This window comes from Talaromyces stipitatus, genomic scaffold, assembly GCF_000003125.1.
Source record: "Talaromyces stipitatus ATCC 10500 scf_1105507295527 genomic scaffold, whole genome shotgun sequence".
Taxonomy (NCBI): domain Eukaryota; kingdom Fungi; phylum Ascomycota; class Eurotiomycetes; order Eurotiales; family Trichocomaceae; genus Talaromyces; species Talaromyces stipitatus.
Genome location: NW_002990114.1, coordinates 2,745,883 through 2,761,142, shown reverse-complemented (window position 1 = coordinate 2,761,142; position 15,260 = coordinate 2,745,883). Strand labels below are relative to the sequence as shown.

At 45.3% G+C, this 15,260-nt stretch overlaps 5 protein-coding genes across 5 annotated transcripts; all 5 read left to right on the top strand.

Annotated features, from left to right (window-relative positions):
* Window positions 1-71: 71 nt before the first annotated feature.
* TSTA_090510 (uncharacterized protein) lies at window positions 72-495 on the top strand (the record flags this gene model as incomplete). Its single annotated transcript, XM_002478730.1, has 2 exons — window positions 72-388; window positions 462-495. 2 exons carry the CDS (start codon window positions 72-74, stop codon window positions 493-495), a joined length of 351 nt encoding a protein of 116 aa, XP_002478775.1.
* A 755-nt stretch (window positions 496-1,250) lies between these two features.
* Window positions 1,251-5,491, top strand: TSTA_090500 (histone deacetylase, putative; the record flags this gene model as incomplete). Its single annotated transcript, XM_002478729.1, has 9 exons — window positions 1,251-1,445; window positions 1,600-1,900; window positions 1,970-2,511; window positions 2,582-2,786; window positions 3,114-3,336; window positions 3,362-3,434; window positions 3,488-3,622; window positions 3,715-4,203; window positions 4,262-5,491. The coding sequence occupies 9 exons, from the start codon at window positions 1,251-1,253 to the stop codon at window positions 5,489-5,491; spliced, it is 3,393 nt and encodes a 1,130-aa protein (XP_002478774.1).
* Window positions 5,492-5,941: 450 nt separating this feature from the next.
* Window positions 5,942-6,627, top strand: TSTA_090490 (isochorismatase domain-containing protein 2, mitochondrial precursor, putative; the record flags this gene model as incomplete). The annotated part of the gene is made up of 4 exons (XM_002478728.1): window positions 5,942-6,017; window positions 6,073-6,300; window positions 6,357-6,559; window positions 6,583-6,627. 4 exons carry the CDS (start codon window positions 5,942-5,944, stop codon window positions 6,625-6,627), a joined length of 552 nt encoding a protein of 183 aa, XP_002478773.1.
* Window positions 6,628-7,152: 525 nt separating this feature from the next.
* On the top strand, window positions 7,153-9,619 carry TSTA_090480 (uncharacterized protein; the record flags this gene model as incomplete). Its single annotated transcript, XM_002478727.1, has 2 exons — window positions 7,153-8,502; window positions 8,564-9,619. 2 exons carry the CDS (start codon window positions 7,153-7,155, stop codon window positions 9,617-9,619), a joined length of 2,406 nt encoding a protein of 801 aa, XP_002478772.1.
* Window positions 9,620-10,615: 996 nt separating this feature from the next.
* TSTA_090470 (acyl-CoA synthetase, putative) lies at window positions 10,616-12,919 on the top strand (the record flags this gene model as incomplete). Its single annotated transcript, XM_002478726.1, has 4 exons — window positions 10,616-11,006; window positions 11,064-11,459; window positions 11,525-12,403; window positions 12,456-12,919. 4 exons carry the CDS (start codon window positions 10,616-10,618, stop codon window positions 12,917-12,919), a joined length of 2,130 nt encoding a protein of 709 aa, XP_002478771.1.
* Window positions 12,920-15,260: the final 2,341 nt, after the last annotated feature.

Below are 15,260 nucleotides of genomic sequence, written 5' to 3'. Positions count from 1 at the left end.
TGAAACAGATAACAAAACCTTCACGAAGAAACCTGATAAGTCTTATATACCCCGCCATCTCAACAGACTCCATGGCCTACCTGTATCATACAGACGGGGTACCGTTCGTTATCAAAGGACTGACTTGGAATGCGAGATGGTGGCTTACGGAGTCTCGGGAGAAGGTAAAACTGGTCTTCGTAACCTCTATCCAGTCCCGAAAAAGAGAGATATTGTTCCAGAATTGGAGTCTTATTAATCGTAAATATTTGACTAGAGCTAATCCGCCAGATCAGGTTCCGGCTGTTACATGGGAACTTGTGTTGTCGAGGTCGGAGCCTAAGCAGCCGATTAGAGTCCCCTCGTCGAAGGAGGAGTGGTCTAGTGATGTCTCTGCTCGGGAGCCACGGTAAGATGAACTGGGTATTGTAGTTGAACTGGATAAGCTCAAAGAGATTGCTCAAAATGTTTGGCATTTCCAGAGTGGTGATCCTCTCGAGCCTCGAGGATAAATAGAGTGTCTTCGTATGACGTGAGCCATGATAGGGAAGAGCTACATTTCTGGAGAACAGATGTTTGATTAAATTAATATGCAAGATGATTACTAGAGTAACCTCTCAAAGTGAATAAAGAAAAGATTGTCTTACAATTCGAGTGAAGTCTGGTCCTTTATAGGCGCTGTCGAAAGTCAGTCTTCGGCATCTTTTTGTTTCTTACTATCGTATTTGTATTGTACGTAACTTACCGTACACAAGTAGATATTGTTATTCACGCGTCAAATACAGAATACGAATCTCCAAGAACTTACCTGTATCTATCAGTAACACTGCTGCTTTTCTTGCCAGATCCAATTGCCTCATGTTATGATGTTAGACTAATGGGCCACCGACTTGACACAAATGGAATATTTTCAATAGTACCAATCCGTCATCTGAAGTAACGAGTTTGAATACACTGATTACTTATCCGGATAAGCGGTAAAATACTCTCTGTATTCGATTGTAATTATACAGTAGCTGTTTTTTAATGCTTTTTATACTGCCCAGGGCCATCTGTCCTTATAATGTGCCGACCTCCAGTTTCATATATTGAATAAGTCTTTGTGGCAAATCCAAGAAACCTCTTTTATGCTGGTTTGCTGTGTTTGCATGTTATTGGAAAGAAGAGATCTCACATATAAATAGCCTCGGCATCCCTCCCCCGACCTTAATCTTGTTCCAATAAAAGATTCGACCTAAATCCCACAACCCCCCTTAGGATTCAAGTTCCATATGGATCGATTTGAACCAGTCGATCCGCCTTCATTCAGATATCGTCCAGGAAGCAAGTCCCGAGTCTCTTATTTCTATGACGACGATGCCGGACAATACGCCTACTATCCTGGGCATCCGATGAAGCCTTTTCGTATACGATTGGCGCATGAATTGATCACTACGTATGGAGTTCATCGGAAAATGCAGGTTTATGTACGTGATGGGTTTGCATGCTTTTTCTATGCTGTGGTTGTTTGTCCCCCATTTTCCGGATCACCGGCAGTTTTTTTGTCTCAGCCGGGTCTTCCATCCCATGGTTTTGCTTCTGACCTTGCTACTTGGAAAAACTGACGAGAACAAAATTTAGCGTGCGAAAAGGGCTACTGCAATGGAAATGACGCAGTTCCATACGGATGACTATGTCGATTTCTTGCGTCGTATTACTCCCGACAACATCCGCCAGTTTCCTTCGGCACATGCGGAGTTCGGCATCTGGGAGGATAATCCCGTCTTCGAGGGATTGTACGAATTCTGTTCTATTAGCGCTGGAGGCAGCATGGAAGGTGCTGCACATTTGAATCATGGCAAATGTGATATTGCTATTAATTGGGCGGGTGGTTTACACCATGCCAAAAAGTCAATGGCCAATGGATTTTGCTACATAAATGGTAAGTTGAATGTAACTGCGACTTAGCTCGCCCGTTTTTGGGGGTTATGATTTACTTATTTCGGAATAGATATCGTATTAGGAATACTGGAACTCCTGCGATTCCACCAAAGAGTTTTATATATTGATATTGATGTCCACCACGGTGATGGTGTAGAAGAGGCATTCCTCACTACGGATCGGGTGATGACAGTTTCATTTCATCGTTTTGGCGATTTTTTCCCTGGTACAGGCGATATCCGCGATATTGGCGTCAACCGTGGACGTTACCATGCCGTCAATGTCCCTCTACGCGACGGAATTGATGATGCCAGCTATAAATCTATCTTTCAGCCTATTATTTGCGGCATCATGAAACACTTTCGCCCGGAAGCCATAGTGATGCAATGCGGCTCTGATAGTCTATCTGGCGACCGCCTTGGGAGTTTTAATTTGAGTATGGAAGGGCATGCTAATTGTGTCAGTTTTGTCAAGACTTTCGGCATTCCTATGCTTGTGTTGGGTGGCGGTGGCTATACCGTCCGCAATGTAGCTCGTGCGTGGGCCAACGAGACAGCGGTTTTGGCTGAAGAAGAGTTATCACCGGTTATTCCGTACAATACTTTTTACGAGGTACGTATTTTCAAATCTCGGACAGATTTTTTGTCTCCCGTCCAGCGTGAGATCTAACTGGGACATGTAGCATTTCGCCCCCGACTACATGTTAGAAGTGAAACCATCAAACATGGACAATCTCAACACGTACGAATACCTTGAGGGTCTCAAGGTTGAAATCCTAGAAAATCTGAGAGAAATAGACTTTGCACCCTCCGTGCAAATGCAGGACGTTCCTTTGACCCCTCTCGGGGTATTTGATCCACTCGAGTGGCAGTTAGAAAATGAGGAGAGTGAGCGACAAAATGAAGAACACCAGGAGAGGGATTAGTTCAAGGGCATTGGAATATATTATCAAGGCTTTGAAATAGGGGTGTTACGGGTTCTGTCTCCGCTGACGGAGGACATGGTTTATCTGATTTCAGGGGTTTATATATGAAGTTTTGAATATAGAGTTATATTGTAAAAATCGACCTGGAAATATGAGCTCTAAAGCGAAAGAGTCGAAATAACCCGGCCTCAATATTTCGATGGTTTTATTTGATATGAAGAAATATCCAAAAGGAGTGGACAATTTATAGGGTTAGGGTTATGCACTGGCTAATCTGTATACAGTCTAGCTCGTACTTGGATCAACAAATCACAGCCAACTATAGCCAACTACATCACTCCCTCCATGCATGAATTCCTGAAGGGATTGATCCCTAAGCGACAAGCTCACAATGAACCCATTAGTCGTCAAACTAAGCTGCGACGAATGCCGTCAACGCAAGACAAAATGCGACAAGGGATCCCCATGTTCAGCCTGCAAACATGCAGGAACAAGCTGTACGGCAGTCCAGCGTGCGCGCCATCCTCGAGGTCGAAGTGGCAATGCCAGGAAGCAGACGGTCTTGGAGTCAAGAGTCTCTCAGCTGGAAGATCTAGTTAAGCTACTAGAGGTGAGATCTGCTCCCGAACAAAGTCGGTTTGCTCTACCTAAACCCTTCAGTAGTCCCAAATTGAGAGGAATGATAATACTAGGATGGAATTATCGACCTCTGAGTTTGATCTGCCTAACCCACTGCCGATACCTGTCAAAGCTAATGCAATGTTGGCGAAGGATTTCTTTGCCAAACTTTCACATGAGGTATGCATCATCTGAGAACTCAATTTGCTACATGACAGGCGTCTCGAGCAATGGGAATGGATATCAAGTAATTGTGCTGATAGCGCCATTAGGTAGCAGGCATTAGAGAGGTCCTTGACGACTCAAATGAAGGCAATAGCAGCTTCATGTCACCAGAACCGTTAGGCAAAACGGGACCTTCTTCAACATCAATACTATTTGGCTATCAGCCTTCTATAAGCGATGATGAATTACTGGCACCCCCGGCCGAAAATGTCAGAGAAATCCTTCTAGATATCTATCACGACCGCGTCGACTGTCTTTTCAAAGCTACCTACTGGCCTGCAGCTGAGACCGCTATTCACAGAAAATATGGACCGGACAAACAGTATTCGCCGTCTCCCGTTATCCATGCTGTGGAGCGTGCTGTTTACTTCATGGCAATATGCACAATGACTGAAAGCGAATGTGATGCTATGCTTTCTGAAAGTAAAAGCAGTCTAATTTATCGACATCAGCGATCTGTGGAAGTTGCTTTGGCTCGCTCGGAGTTTTTCACGAATCCCGATAAACTTGCCTTGCAATCTTTTGTCCTTTACTTGGTATATTATACTTCTGGGCGAAAGTAAACGGGGAAATGCATTTCTAACCAGTCAACAGATGGGACTAAGAGTCTGCTCACAGTATGCCATGTCATGGACACTATTGGCACTCGCTATCAGGAGTGGAAATGCCTTGGGTCTTCCGATAACGGGAACTGAAACTGGCCAAGAAAAAGAAGTATGCGAACACAGGTCAGTTGGTGACGACTTGAAAATGCGTCTCTGGTATTGTATAGGAATGCTGGATTCTCAAACCTCTATTGATCGCGGCACTCGGCCTATGATGACACTCAGGGACTTTGAGATGAAACCGTTAATCATCAATCACGAAGCTGGTAAATATGCACAACCTTCCAAGCGCCAGGAATTATCCTGGGACATGGCATTCTCGCATGTGATTCACGAAGCCACTATATGTTCTAGGAGGTTGATGGAATTCCCACCGGATGTGGCTGGTTCATGGGAATCGTGGCCCAAGAAGCTTCAGGTTATTTCAGAGTTTGAGACATATATACGACAATACTGCTCACAACTTGAGGGCTGTCCGCACCAGCTTCAACGCTTCATACAATTTACTGCGGAGGATATCGTGTTGAATATGCATCTTCTCCTTCGCCGACCACCATATCCTAGCAAAAACAGTCCTTTCCCTCCATGGGATAAGTTTGATGTTCTGAAAGTCACCACGGAGATTATGGAGCGAACTCTGTGGAAAGCAAGTGATAGTGCCTTTGCTCCATGGGCATGGCTTTCTAAAACGTGGCTTAAATGGCAGGTTCTGGCAGTCTTGCTTGCAGAACTCTGTACACCACGCTATGGAGAACTTGGCGATCGAGCTTATCGAGTTGCAAAGAGAGGGTTTGACTATTGCTCTTCATTGATGGCAGAAAGCGACCTCGCAACGGTACTGAAGCCACTTGAGAAGCTCATGGCCAGGGTAAATAAAGTCCGGGCTGGTATGTTGAGCGAGCAGAGGTCTTCAAGCTTGTCAACTGTTACAGGAATAGACACCCCAGGTCACATCCCGGTTGAGAGCAATTCGCATCTAATACTTCCCTCCGGTGTATCAGGCTCAACTGGATTTCCGTACAATGATAACAACACGAATTCCACAGAGGCATTTTCCACCACCGACAAATCCGCACAAGCTGCATCGTATATGAATGGCAATATCAGTATTGATGCATCTTGGCTTAATTGGAATGATTTCTTGAGCGAAATGGGTGATGTTTGGACCGCCGACCTTAACACAGAATACTATAACAGTGTGGACTCCTCGACACTGTGATTTGTCGATCGCGACATGAACAGCATCTTTCCTCACGAGGGTTAAAACCATCATTGATCAATATTGGGTTCCAGTCTGACATTCCATCCATTGGTCAGGAATATTCGGTAGTTTCCCACCAACCATCCGGAGTCGTCGGTACTGATTACCTAAAAAGACAAAAAGTTAACCATACATCGATGAATAATTACGTGGCATAAAATATGTGAGACTATCATATCCAGAGTGTGTTGCGCATTAGCATACCTAGCATCTCGGACTGCTAACCATCTATCAACAGTGAAACACCATGGGTAGCCTATCGAAGCCTATCCTGTTGTGAGTTGATCAGCTAGCCGAAACTCTATCTTACTGATTAGGGTTAAACAGGATATGTGACGTGCAAACAAAATATCAGCACATCATCCATAGATTCGATTTAGTGTATGTACGCTGTTGTGGTTTTTGCACATGAAACTGTTCCGGGATAAGAAGCTGATCCAGCACAATTTTAGCGAAAAGTCCATTTGCACTCTTGCAGAGATCAGTACGCCTCCTCCTTCTCAGGACTTTTATAGATGGAAATACTGACTTGAAGCCAGTTAAGCCATTCGGAATCCCAGCCATAATAACGACTCAGTGTGTACCCAGGTACGGGCCATGCGTTCCAAGCATCAAAAAACACCTAGGAGATAATACACCGGAATTCGATAAATCGAAGTTTTCCATGATGACCAAAGAAGTTTTTGATTTTCTCAAGAGAGAGAAGAGAGATCATGTCGTTGTTGTCGGGGTTGAGGCTCATATTTGCGTCTCGCAGACTGTTTTTGGTAAGTGACGAACCTCATCTTTTTGCCATTTTTCCTGCTCAACGCAACGAGTATAGAATTACAAAAACATGGCTACAAAGTTGTAGTCCTTGCAGATGCTGTTTCGTCAAGTTCCTTTCAGGAGCGAAATCTGGCGTTGCGGCGCATGCTTGCTTCGGGGATCTCTGTCAATAGTCTAGAGGGTTGGACGTTTGAATTGCTTGGTTCGTCGGACCATCCATTGTATGACAAGTCCGAATCGTCTCAATGTGGATTGTTGGTGTACTGATATCTTGATTATAGGTTCAATCAGACTTCTGCGCTGTTGAAACGGACGAAGAGAATTAGATCTCAGATTATCGAGGCTATGCTTTAGTTCAAGGGACAAGTGGCATCTAAGGTTCACTATGTATTGGGTACATTATTGAATAATACGTGCTTGAAGCACTTCAAGAGGTTCTTCCTGTGGTCAAGGCCAGATTCACCTGTTAGTAGTTGACAGTCAGTGATGCGCATATAGTTTACACTTGACTGATCAATATTTCACCATTTTACATGCGTAATGGGACATGATTCGATACTCTCTCAAAGGATGAGAGATAATTCGCAACCTTGTTCAGAATGGATTGCATGCACAACCTTGTGTGTCCACCATAACCCCTCACCTGTGCGACTGACAAGCAGCCTGAAAGACCTGCCAGGAAAATCAGATCATTTATAAATCATTAAGATTACGCGAGTATTCTCTGTTATACATACTTTTTCTTTACTCTACGTTCATCTCAGCCAGGTACGATATCATTTTCGCCCTCCGCTGTCAAGTTCCAAGGTTGCTCTTGATTATCGCTCAAAGCCCGACTGTTGCTTCTCAGAATGAATCCCCCCGAACCACCTAAGAGGTCTGATACGGAATTCCTTACTGAAAGCGTTGATACGGACTCTGATTCAGACTACGATGACCGGACGACCTCAGAAATCAAGCGTTTGCATCAGAGAATCCAGCTCCTGGAGACAGAACTTGAGCAAAAACGGTCCAAAGCAGTACGACCGCAGCCTTCGAGATACCAGAAGCTATATCGTCTACACGACGATGTTCGCTCGAATGTCCAATATTATTCCAGTGATGATGATACCGACAGTGGCAGCGACAGCAATACCAATTATCGAAATGGACGACGCAAAAATCGGAACTTTTGGCGAAGCCCACCAGGGTGGAATTCGAATATCTTCATGGACCTGCCAGTGGCGATGTACGACGAATATGGAGGAGCATCGTTGCAATGTACCCATCGAGTGGAAAATTTGGAAGTTTTCCTGGCATCAAATCCGGACATATCCTTTGTCATCTTTTATGACTACAATTACGACCTGGAACAGAGTTCCAGCGAACCAGACCTAAACACGAGAAAGGATTGTGACCCAACTCCACGTGCTAGAAGCATCTATCCAGTGTCGAGGGAGTTGAAGAAAGCCCTGCGGATACTAAGCAAGAAACCAGGGTACCAAGACATCTTACAGGAATATTGGGAAGGTGGAAGTGAGCTTTCTGTGCTTTCCTTATTCATCTACCATACCCGGCATGAAATGTCCAAGATCAAGGAAGATCTTCCAAGTACAACTCGAACTCAATTCGATATTCTTCTAGAGTTCATGATTAAGGAGTTTGGCGATGAGTACGACACGGTTGATTCTCTCCTACAACGCAAAGAAATTCTACCCCAGTACGTTCAGTACCTTATCAAGCCCGGTGATATCGTGGTTGAGAACAAGAACGGCGAGTACACAGGGTATAGGGCTCAATCATGGCCATTAGAAATTAGACGACGCCCATCCAAAAAGTTGGAGGAGCATATATATGGCATATCAGAAAACGAGGACGAGTCGCACCACTTACCTAATGTTACTCGTAAGTTGACTTTGGCATGCTTCACATGGAAATTCGACGGTTATTTTTATGGGGTTTACGAGCAATTGAAATTCGAGATACCTCCAAATGCCTCTTCTTCATCGGAAGATACTCACCTGCAAGAAGCGAGAGGAGGGGATACCCAAGTGGCTCAGTTGAAAGGCCAATCGATTGCAACGCTGAGAGTGTTCCCACTTTGCTACGCGCCAGATCACATACGGAAAATGCTTTACCATAGGACTGATATATTATGGAAATGTCGTGTGCAGCGACTGGTCTCCTATAAGACTGATGAACCAGACCCAACTGGTAACGGGGTAAGCTTGTGTGAAAACGCCTGAGCGGGAATAATCTCAACTAATCAATTTCTTCTTCTAGATGGAAGAACATTACATGGTTGACATGAAGACATATTACAGAACTGAGCCCGGGAACAAATCACTTGGCCATCTGTACCCGTACCAGCCGAGGATAAAATATCGACATAATAAGGTCGACATGGCCCGGGACGACCCTCCTGAAGACGAATTAAAGGCATTAATGCCTCCAAGGGTGAAGGGATATAATTTCTTGAGAAAGAAATGGGACGACCTCAAAGTCGACCACATCTCAATTTCAGATGTGCGTTGGAGAGGAGAGGCATCTCAGAGTCTGGAATTAAACAACGAGGCAAGAAGTCTCCTTGGAATGCTAGTCGTCAATCATTCGAAGACCGCAAAATCAAATGAGCCCAGGGTTGGGAAAGGTAAAAGCCTCGTTGTTTTGCTTCACGGTGGTCCAGGAACAGGAAAGACCCACACAGCGGAAAGCATTTCCGAACTGGCAGAGAAGCCGCTTTACAGGGTGACCTGTAGCGAGCTGGGGACAAAAGCTGAAGCAGTAGAGAAAAACCTAGAGTCTACCCTTCGTCTGGGACATCTCTGGGATTGCGTGATGCTCCTAGAAGAGGCGGATATCTTCTTGGAACAAAGAGGCCTTCATGACTTGGAGCGCAATGCATTGGTGTCCGTCTTCATACGAATGGTGGAATCCTACGACGGTATAGTGATTCTAGAATGCAGTCACCTCAGCACATTGAACGACGCATCCCGGTCTCGAATTCAATTTGCGCTTTACTATCCTCCCTTGGACCCGTATCTAAGGTCATCGATCTGGTGGAGGTTTTTAGAACGGCTAAATCGTTCGAATGCGGACTCCATGATCTCGAATACTTGGGAAATAGCAGAGAGCTTGAAACATGAGAGATTGAATGGGAAGCAAATTAGGAACATTATCACTATTACTCATCGAATTATGACATGGAAGAATGAGCCCCTCACTTCTGAGCATATCAAGGACGTGATTAGGGTGTGCGGACATTCTGATACTTGCCTTGGTAAACTTCATGGTGGTTATACAGAGAATGAGCCAGAGTATGATGAGTGGTTGAGTTGAGCATGATGAGGACTCAGACTGACATTTCTCCTCTTCCTTCTCCTTTCTTTCTTTAGTTATTTAATGTCTATGTTGATGTTCAATGATACGGCCACTTTGACGATGAATGCCGACTACCTATTTTGGTAGTTAGGTCTGAAAACCATAAAAATCACTCCTTTCTTCAAGTTTATCCATGAAATGAACGTAATCTCATCTTTACAGACTGAATCTCCGTTATATCTAGTTTAAAATGTCCTCTAGAGACTAGATCTAAACAAGAGTAGTGATATCCATAGTTACTCAGATTGTACACACACACCTTCCAGGCTGTAAACACATTCAATGAGTAAGAGTAAGACAACTGGTGATCCATCTTACAACCTTCTTAATCTCAATTCTCCTGGAGTACACCCTGTTCCAAAAAGTAATGACCCCATTCATCTTTTCATCTTCCTTCCTTCTCCATTCTTTCATTCTCCGGGAAAATTCCATACTGCAATGGTATGCATCAGAGTGATGTATCACGTACCGGCAGAAGGACCTTAGGTGTAAATAGCTAAGCAGTTCTTCCCGAGGTACTTCTCCGTGGGGAAGGAATATGCGGGGGTGGGGCCTGGCAATATAGACCGGGGAAGTACCTCCTCCAGCTGACTAACCTTCGGAATTCCGGTAACCTCATGGATATGTCAATATATTCCAGCTAAATAAAGGGACAAACAGCTCTAGCCGCAGAGCTGCTCTGGTCAGTCGAGATCATAGTACCTAGCAGTATATTACAAACGCAATTTGGTTGGAAGACCGGCCGGTTGTTTAAACAGAGCGCTCCCCTACCTGCGTCTTGTCTCCTCGGTATGAACTTCGGACCGATGGAGCTCGCTTCTGCTTAAGGGCAGCTATCTCATATGAACAACGTTGACTGTGAAGAATTGTTCAGTCATCATCGCATCTTTCCATCTATACTTACACAATTGCTATAGAAGTTATACAGACGTTCAGAGAAAGGACTGTCTCACAATGAAGCACCCCCAAGATGCTGTGCAGGAGCAATCTCTTCAGGACCCTGAATCCTTTTGGTCCCATCATGCCCAGTCTATCCACTGGCACAAACGGCCCTCCAGCGCACTGGGGCACACTACCAAGCAAATCACTCTCAGAGGAGGTAAAGGCACCGCCATTCATGACCATTGGAGCTGGTTCCCTGATGGTATGATTTCGACAACATACAACTGCGTTGATCGACATGTTGAAAATGGCAATGGGGACAATGTGGCCATTGTCTGGGAGTCGGCTGTGACAGGCGAGAGCGCCAAGTATACATATCGCCAACTACAAGATGAAGTCGAAGTTCTAGCAGGTGTGTTGAGAGAGGAGGGAGTTCGGAAGGGCGATGTTGTCATAATATACAGTATGCCACCCTGTTTTCTTAGAATGGAAGCACATATAACTTACCCTTGCTTTGCAGTGCCAATGATCCCCGCAGCTCTGATTGCAGCTCTCGCTATCGTTCGACTTGGAGCTATCCATGCCGCTGTCTTTGGTGGCTTCGCATCGGCATCTCTCGCCCAGAGAATCGAAGCTGCAAAACCACGGGTCATAATGACTGCATCCTGTGGCATTGAAGGTTCCAAAGGGCCCATCCCCTATAGGCCACTCGTCGAAGGTGCCATTGAGCAGTCCAAATTCAAACCGGAGAAGGTGATTATATGGCAGCGCGATCAACTACGTTGGAATCATCCGGATAAGGTCGGTGGGCAGCGAAATTGGCAACGCATTGTGAGAAGTGGGCAGTTGAGGAACATTCGGGCTGCTCCAGTACCGATCAGGAGCGATGAGGCGTTGTATATTATCTATACCAGCGGTAAGTCTTCTACCTAGGTAACTCTTTGCCTAACAACTATCTGGGCAGAAGCTGACTATATTTAGGAACAACCGGACTACCCAAAGGTGTCGTACGCGAGGCGGGTGGACACGCCGTCGGCTTGAGCTTATCAATTAAGTATCTATTTGATATCAAAGGACCAGGAGACGTCATGTTCTGTGCCTCTGATATTGGCTGGGTTGTGGGACACTCCTACATCCTGTATGCACCTCTACTCGTTGGAGCAACGACAGTCCTCTTCGAAGGAAAGCCTGTAGGTACGCCGGATGCAGGCACATTCTGGCGATTAATCGAACGAAACAAAGTCAATGCACTCTTCACAGCGCCTACTGCCCTCCGTGCCATTCGCAAGGATGATCCAGACAATAAGTATTTCAAGGGAGTCGGGGATCGCGGAGGACTCAAGACCTTGAGGGCATTGTTCCTGGCAGGTGAACGTAGTGAACCTAGCATTGTGCAGAACTTCCAGGATCTTCTCACAAAGCATGCAGCACCTGGTGCAGTGGTGATTGATAATTGGTGGTCGTCAGAATCAGGATCACCAATCACAGGGTTAGCACTGAGAAGTGATCTGGGCTACACATTAGCACTGGGGAAAGTAGAGGACAAGCCTCATCTGTCCATCAAGCCAGGCTCCGCTGGAAAGCCCATGCCGGGCTTCGATGTTCGCATTGTCGATGACAATGGACAGGAAGTCAAGCGAGGCACAATGGGCAATATTGTTCTAGCCATTCCGTTGGCCCCGACAGCTTTTAGAACTTTGTTCAATGATGATGAGAGATTCTACAAGAGTTATCTACTACGATTCAATGGACGATGGATTGACACAGGTGACGCTGGCATGATTGACCAGGACGGATACGTACATGTCATGTCCCGATCTGATGATATCATCAACGTCGCAGCACATAGATTCAGCACAGGTGTGCGCCCCTTTTCTTCAGGGTCATAGTATATACTAACAAGATTCTTCAGGTGCAATTGAACAGGCCATCCTATCCCATCCCCTCATTGGCGAAGCAAGCGTAGTTGGCATCCCAGACCCGATCAAGGGCCACCTTCCATTCGCATTTGTGCAACCTCGCCAGGCATCCAACGCAAAGGGCAATGATAACGGCAATATACCCGCAACCGCTCCAAGAGAACTCTTCAACGAAGTCAACACTCTTGTGCGCGACCAAATTGGCGCCATCGCCTCATTGGGCGGAATGATTCAAGGCGTAGGCATGATCCCGAAGACACGGAGTGGAAAGACATTGCGTAGAGTATTGAGGGAATTGGTTGAGAATGCAGTCATCAATAATGACTTTGAGAAAAGGCTCCATGTGCCGCCGACAATTGAGGATCCGGATGTTATTGAGGTTGCCAGGGGAAGGGTGAGGGAGTATTTTGAGGAGAGGTCGAGAGTGAAGAGTCTAGAAGGGAAGGCGAAGCTGTGATTTCCGTGCCTACTTTAAGCATTTCGTTTCTGGTATATGAACTATGTGCCTAGATTTTCTAGCTACATTGATCTTAGGATTGATGAATAATGATGTGATAGTCGTTTCTAACTCGAGGTTGATCTACATTGGACTAGGACAAGCTGTCTACTTGACTCCGAGGCTATTCGATTGGCAGCACGTTGCTTAGACTTGCCTAGCAGTAAATATGTTCAATGCTATACTTAGTTATGCAAGCCACGGACCTTAATTTCCTTCTCAATCCTTATAGCTTGGTGTGCCATATGCCTATTTCTCCCAGTCAACCCTAAACAGGAACTTCCCTTATCAGGCCGGATCTACCCACGTAGATAGTCTCTAAAATCAAGTATACAGCCAAGATCATGAATTTGAATCCAGTGATCTTTCGTAGGAAACCGCGAACTTGTGTTCATTGACACTGCCTGTAGAGAAACCCGCAAATTGAGCTCGATGCGTTTCAGTGACTGTGTCTGGAGTGATTCGATTATATCAAGTAAAGCCCCAAACACATCTGCGGGCATCAATTGGTAATAGCAATGAATTTTGAAATGTTGTAACGTCCCAGCATGCCGAAGCAATCCCTTCATCCAGGAAATTGAAAACCAAGGCGGTGTTCGTGCCGCGTCGCTGTCAGTATAAGTGATAGAGATAGATCTCAATGGGGACGTCATAGAAGCCAACACGGCAGCTGCTACCGCGAACTTCTGGGAAATGTCTTCGGCGCTTATGAGATACAGTTGTGGTGACATATGTAACAATTCCAGTTGTTCCAAATTGGTCAATGAGTTCATGATCTGGAGAAATCGGTCGGGAGTCGTTTGAGTATAGCCCGAGAAGCGGAGATGACGCAAATTGTGGAAGCTTTGTAGGAAATCGACATGCAGGATGTTGGAAGAAAGGTCATGGGAATCAATGTTTTGCATAGTTAGGGCTATCATGTCGACACAGAGTTGTTGTTGTGTGCTGTATTGCTCGCTTATGGTGCTTCCTCTCTTCAACCAGGCGTCATCACAGTTACGGAAGTCGAGATGTAGTGTTTGAACGTCATGCATCCAAGCAAGACTAACCATAAACGAAGAAATGATAGCTGCATCTAACCTAGTCTCCCGTGTCAGCGGTGAACATCCTCGAGATACTTGCAACATACTTGCCATGAGTACACATCTTTTCCCAGCTCCTTCCACTGAATTCGAAGTAAACTTTCCTAACAAATCCAAGGACATAAGGTGATGGAGCGTTCCTGACCCATGTGATGAAGTCTACCAGACTTCGGAACCGATGACGGCCATACTCAGCAAAAAAGTGTGGCCAAGCTTCGCCATGGATTTGTTGACATAGTTGTAACACTTGCAACTCGAATTTTCGTCGTGAGTTTGATGAGATGATGAAGCAGTAGAGATATATCTGGAGGCGTATCTCAACAGGTATGTACAGCAAATTGTGTTTTAAAGGTATATGTATAGAAACATTATCCGCCATATCACAAGTCAGAGGTTGATAGCAATTCAAATCTGCCTTGCGGACGATGCCTGAGAGACACCATATCCACGTTGAAAATGGGACGCAAAGAAAGCATGGTATTTATGACCAAATGACCAATCCTCCCAACAGAGAGTCATATGAACAACTTAGTGCTTCCCATTTAGTCTATCTCGGAAATGCATCAATATCCAATCCGTGCAAATATCTGGCCATGGTTATGGTTTCCTGCTCGATCCAACCAATCGACATGATCGCTCGAGCCCAGTAGCTATTCACTATGCTACTACCAACGAGCTAATGTACCCCAGGTTTTCTGGGGATCCGTATTCCGGAAACGGAAGAACCAGGTTGGGCCATGGAGAGGGTTAGACTCGAATCTAGAATCATGAAAGTTTGGTTGTGTGTGCGAATAGACACATACCATACCGGTACTCCTTTTCAAGTACGGAGTATCAAGCTATACCCGGGTACGAGAGCACATGATTATAGAAGCCGCTACCAGAAGAATCCGAACAATCAGTCATACACTGCAATTTCGAGGATGAAGATTCCGGGGTCAGACACCCCCGCAAATCACAAGGCATCGACCTCAGTGAGGAGTGTCTTCGCTGCCTCCGCGGAGGTATCAAACCCCTCATGAATCACAATATTGAGTCTTAAAAGGACTTACAGTGAAATCCTGATTAGAAAATGATATGTGATTGAAAGAAACTAATTAGAATCCATCTGCAACAATCGAAGCCAGCAACACGCCATGGACCCAATGAATATGAAAAACTGAAATTTCAGTCAAGTTAATGATGATCAATCATACAATCGTCACAATCATAGCAAATCA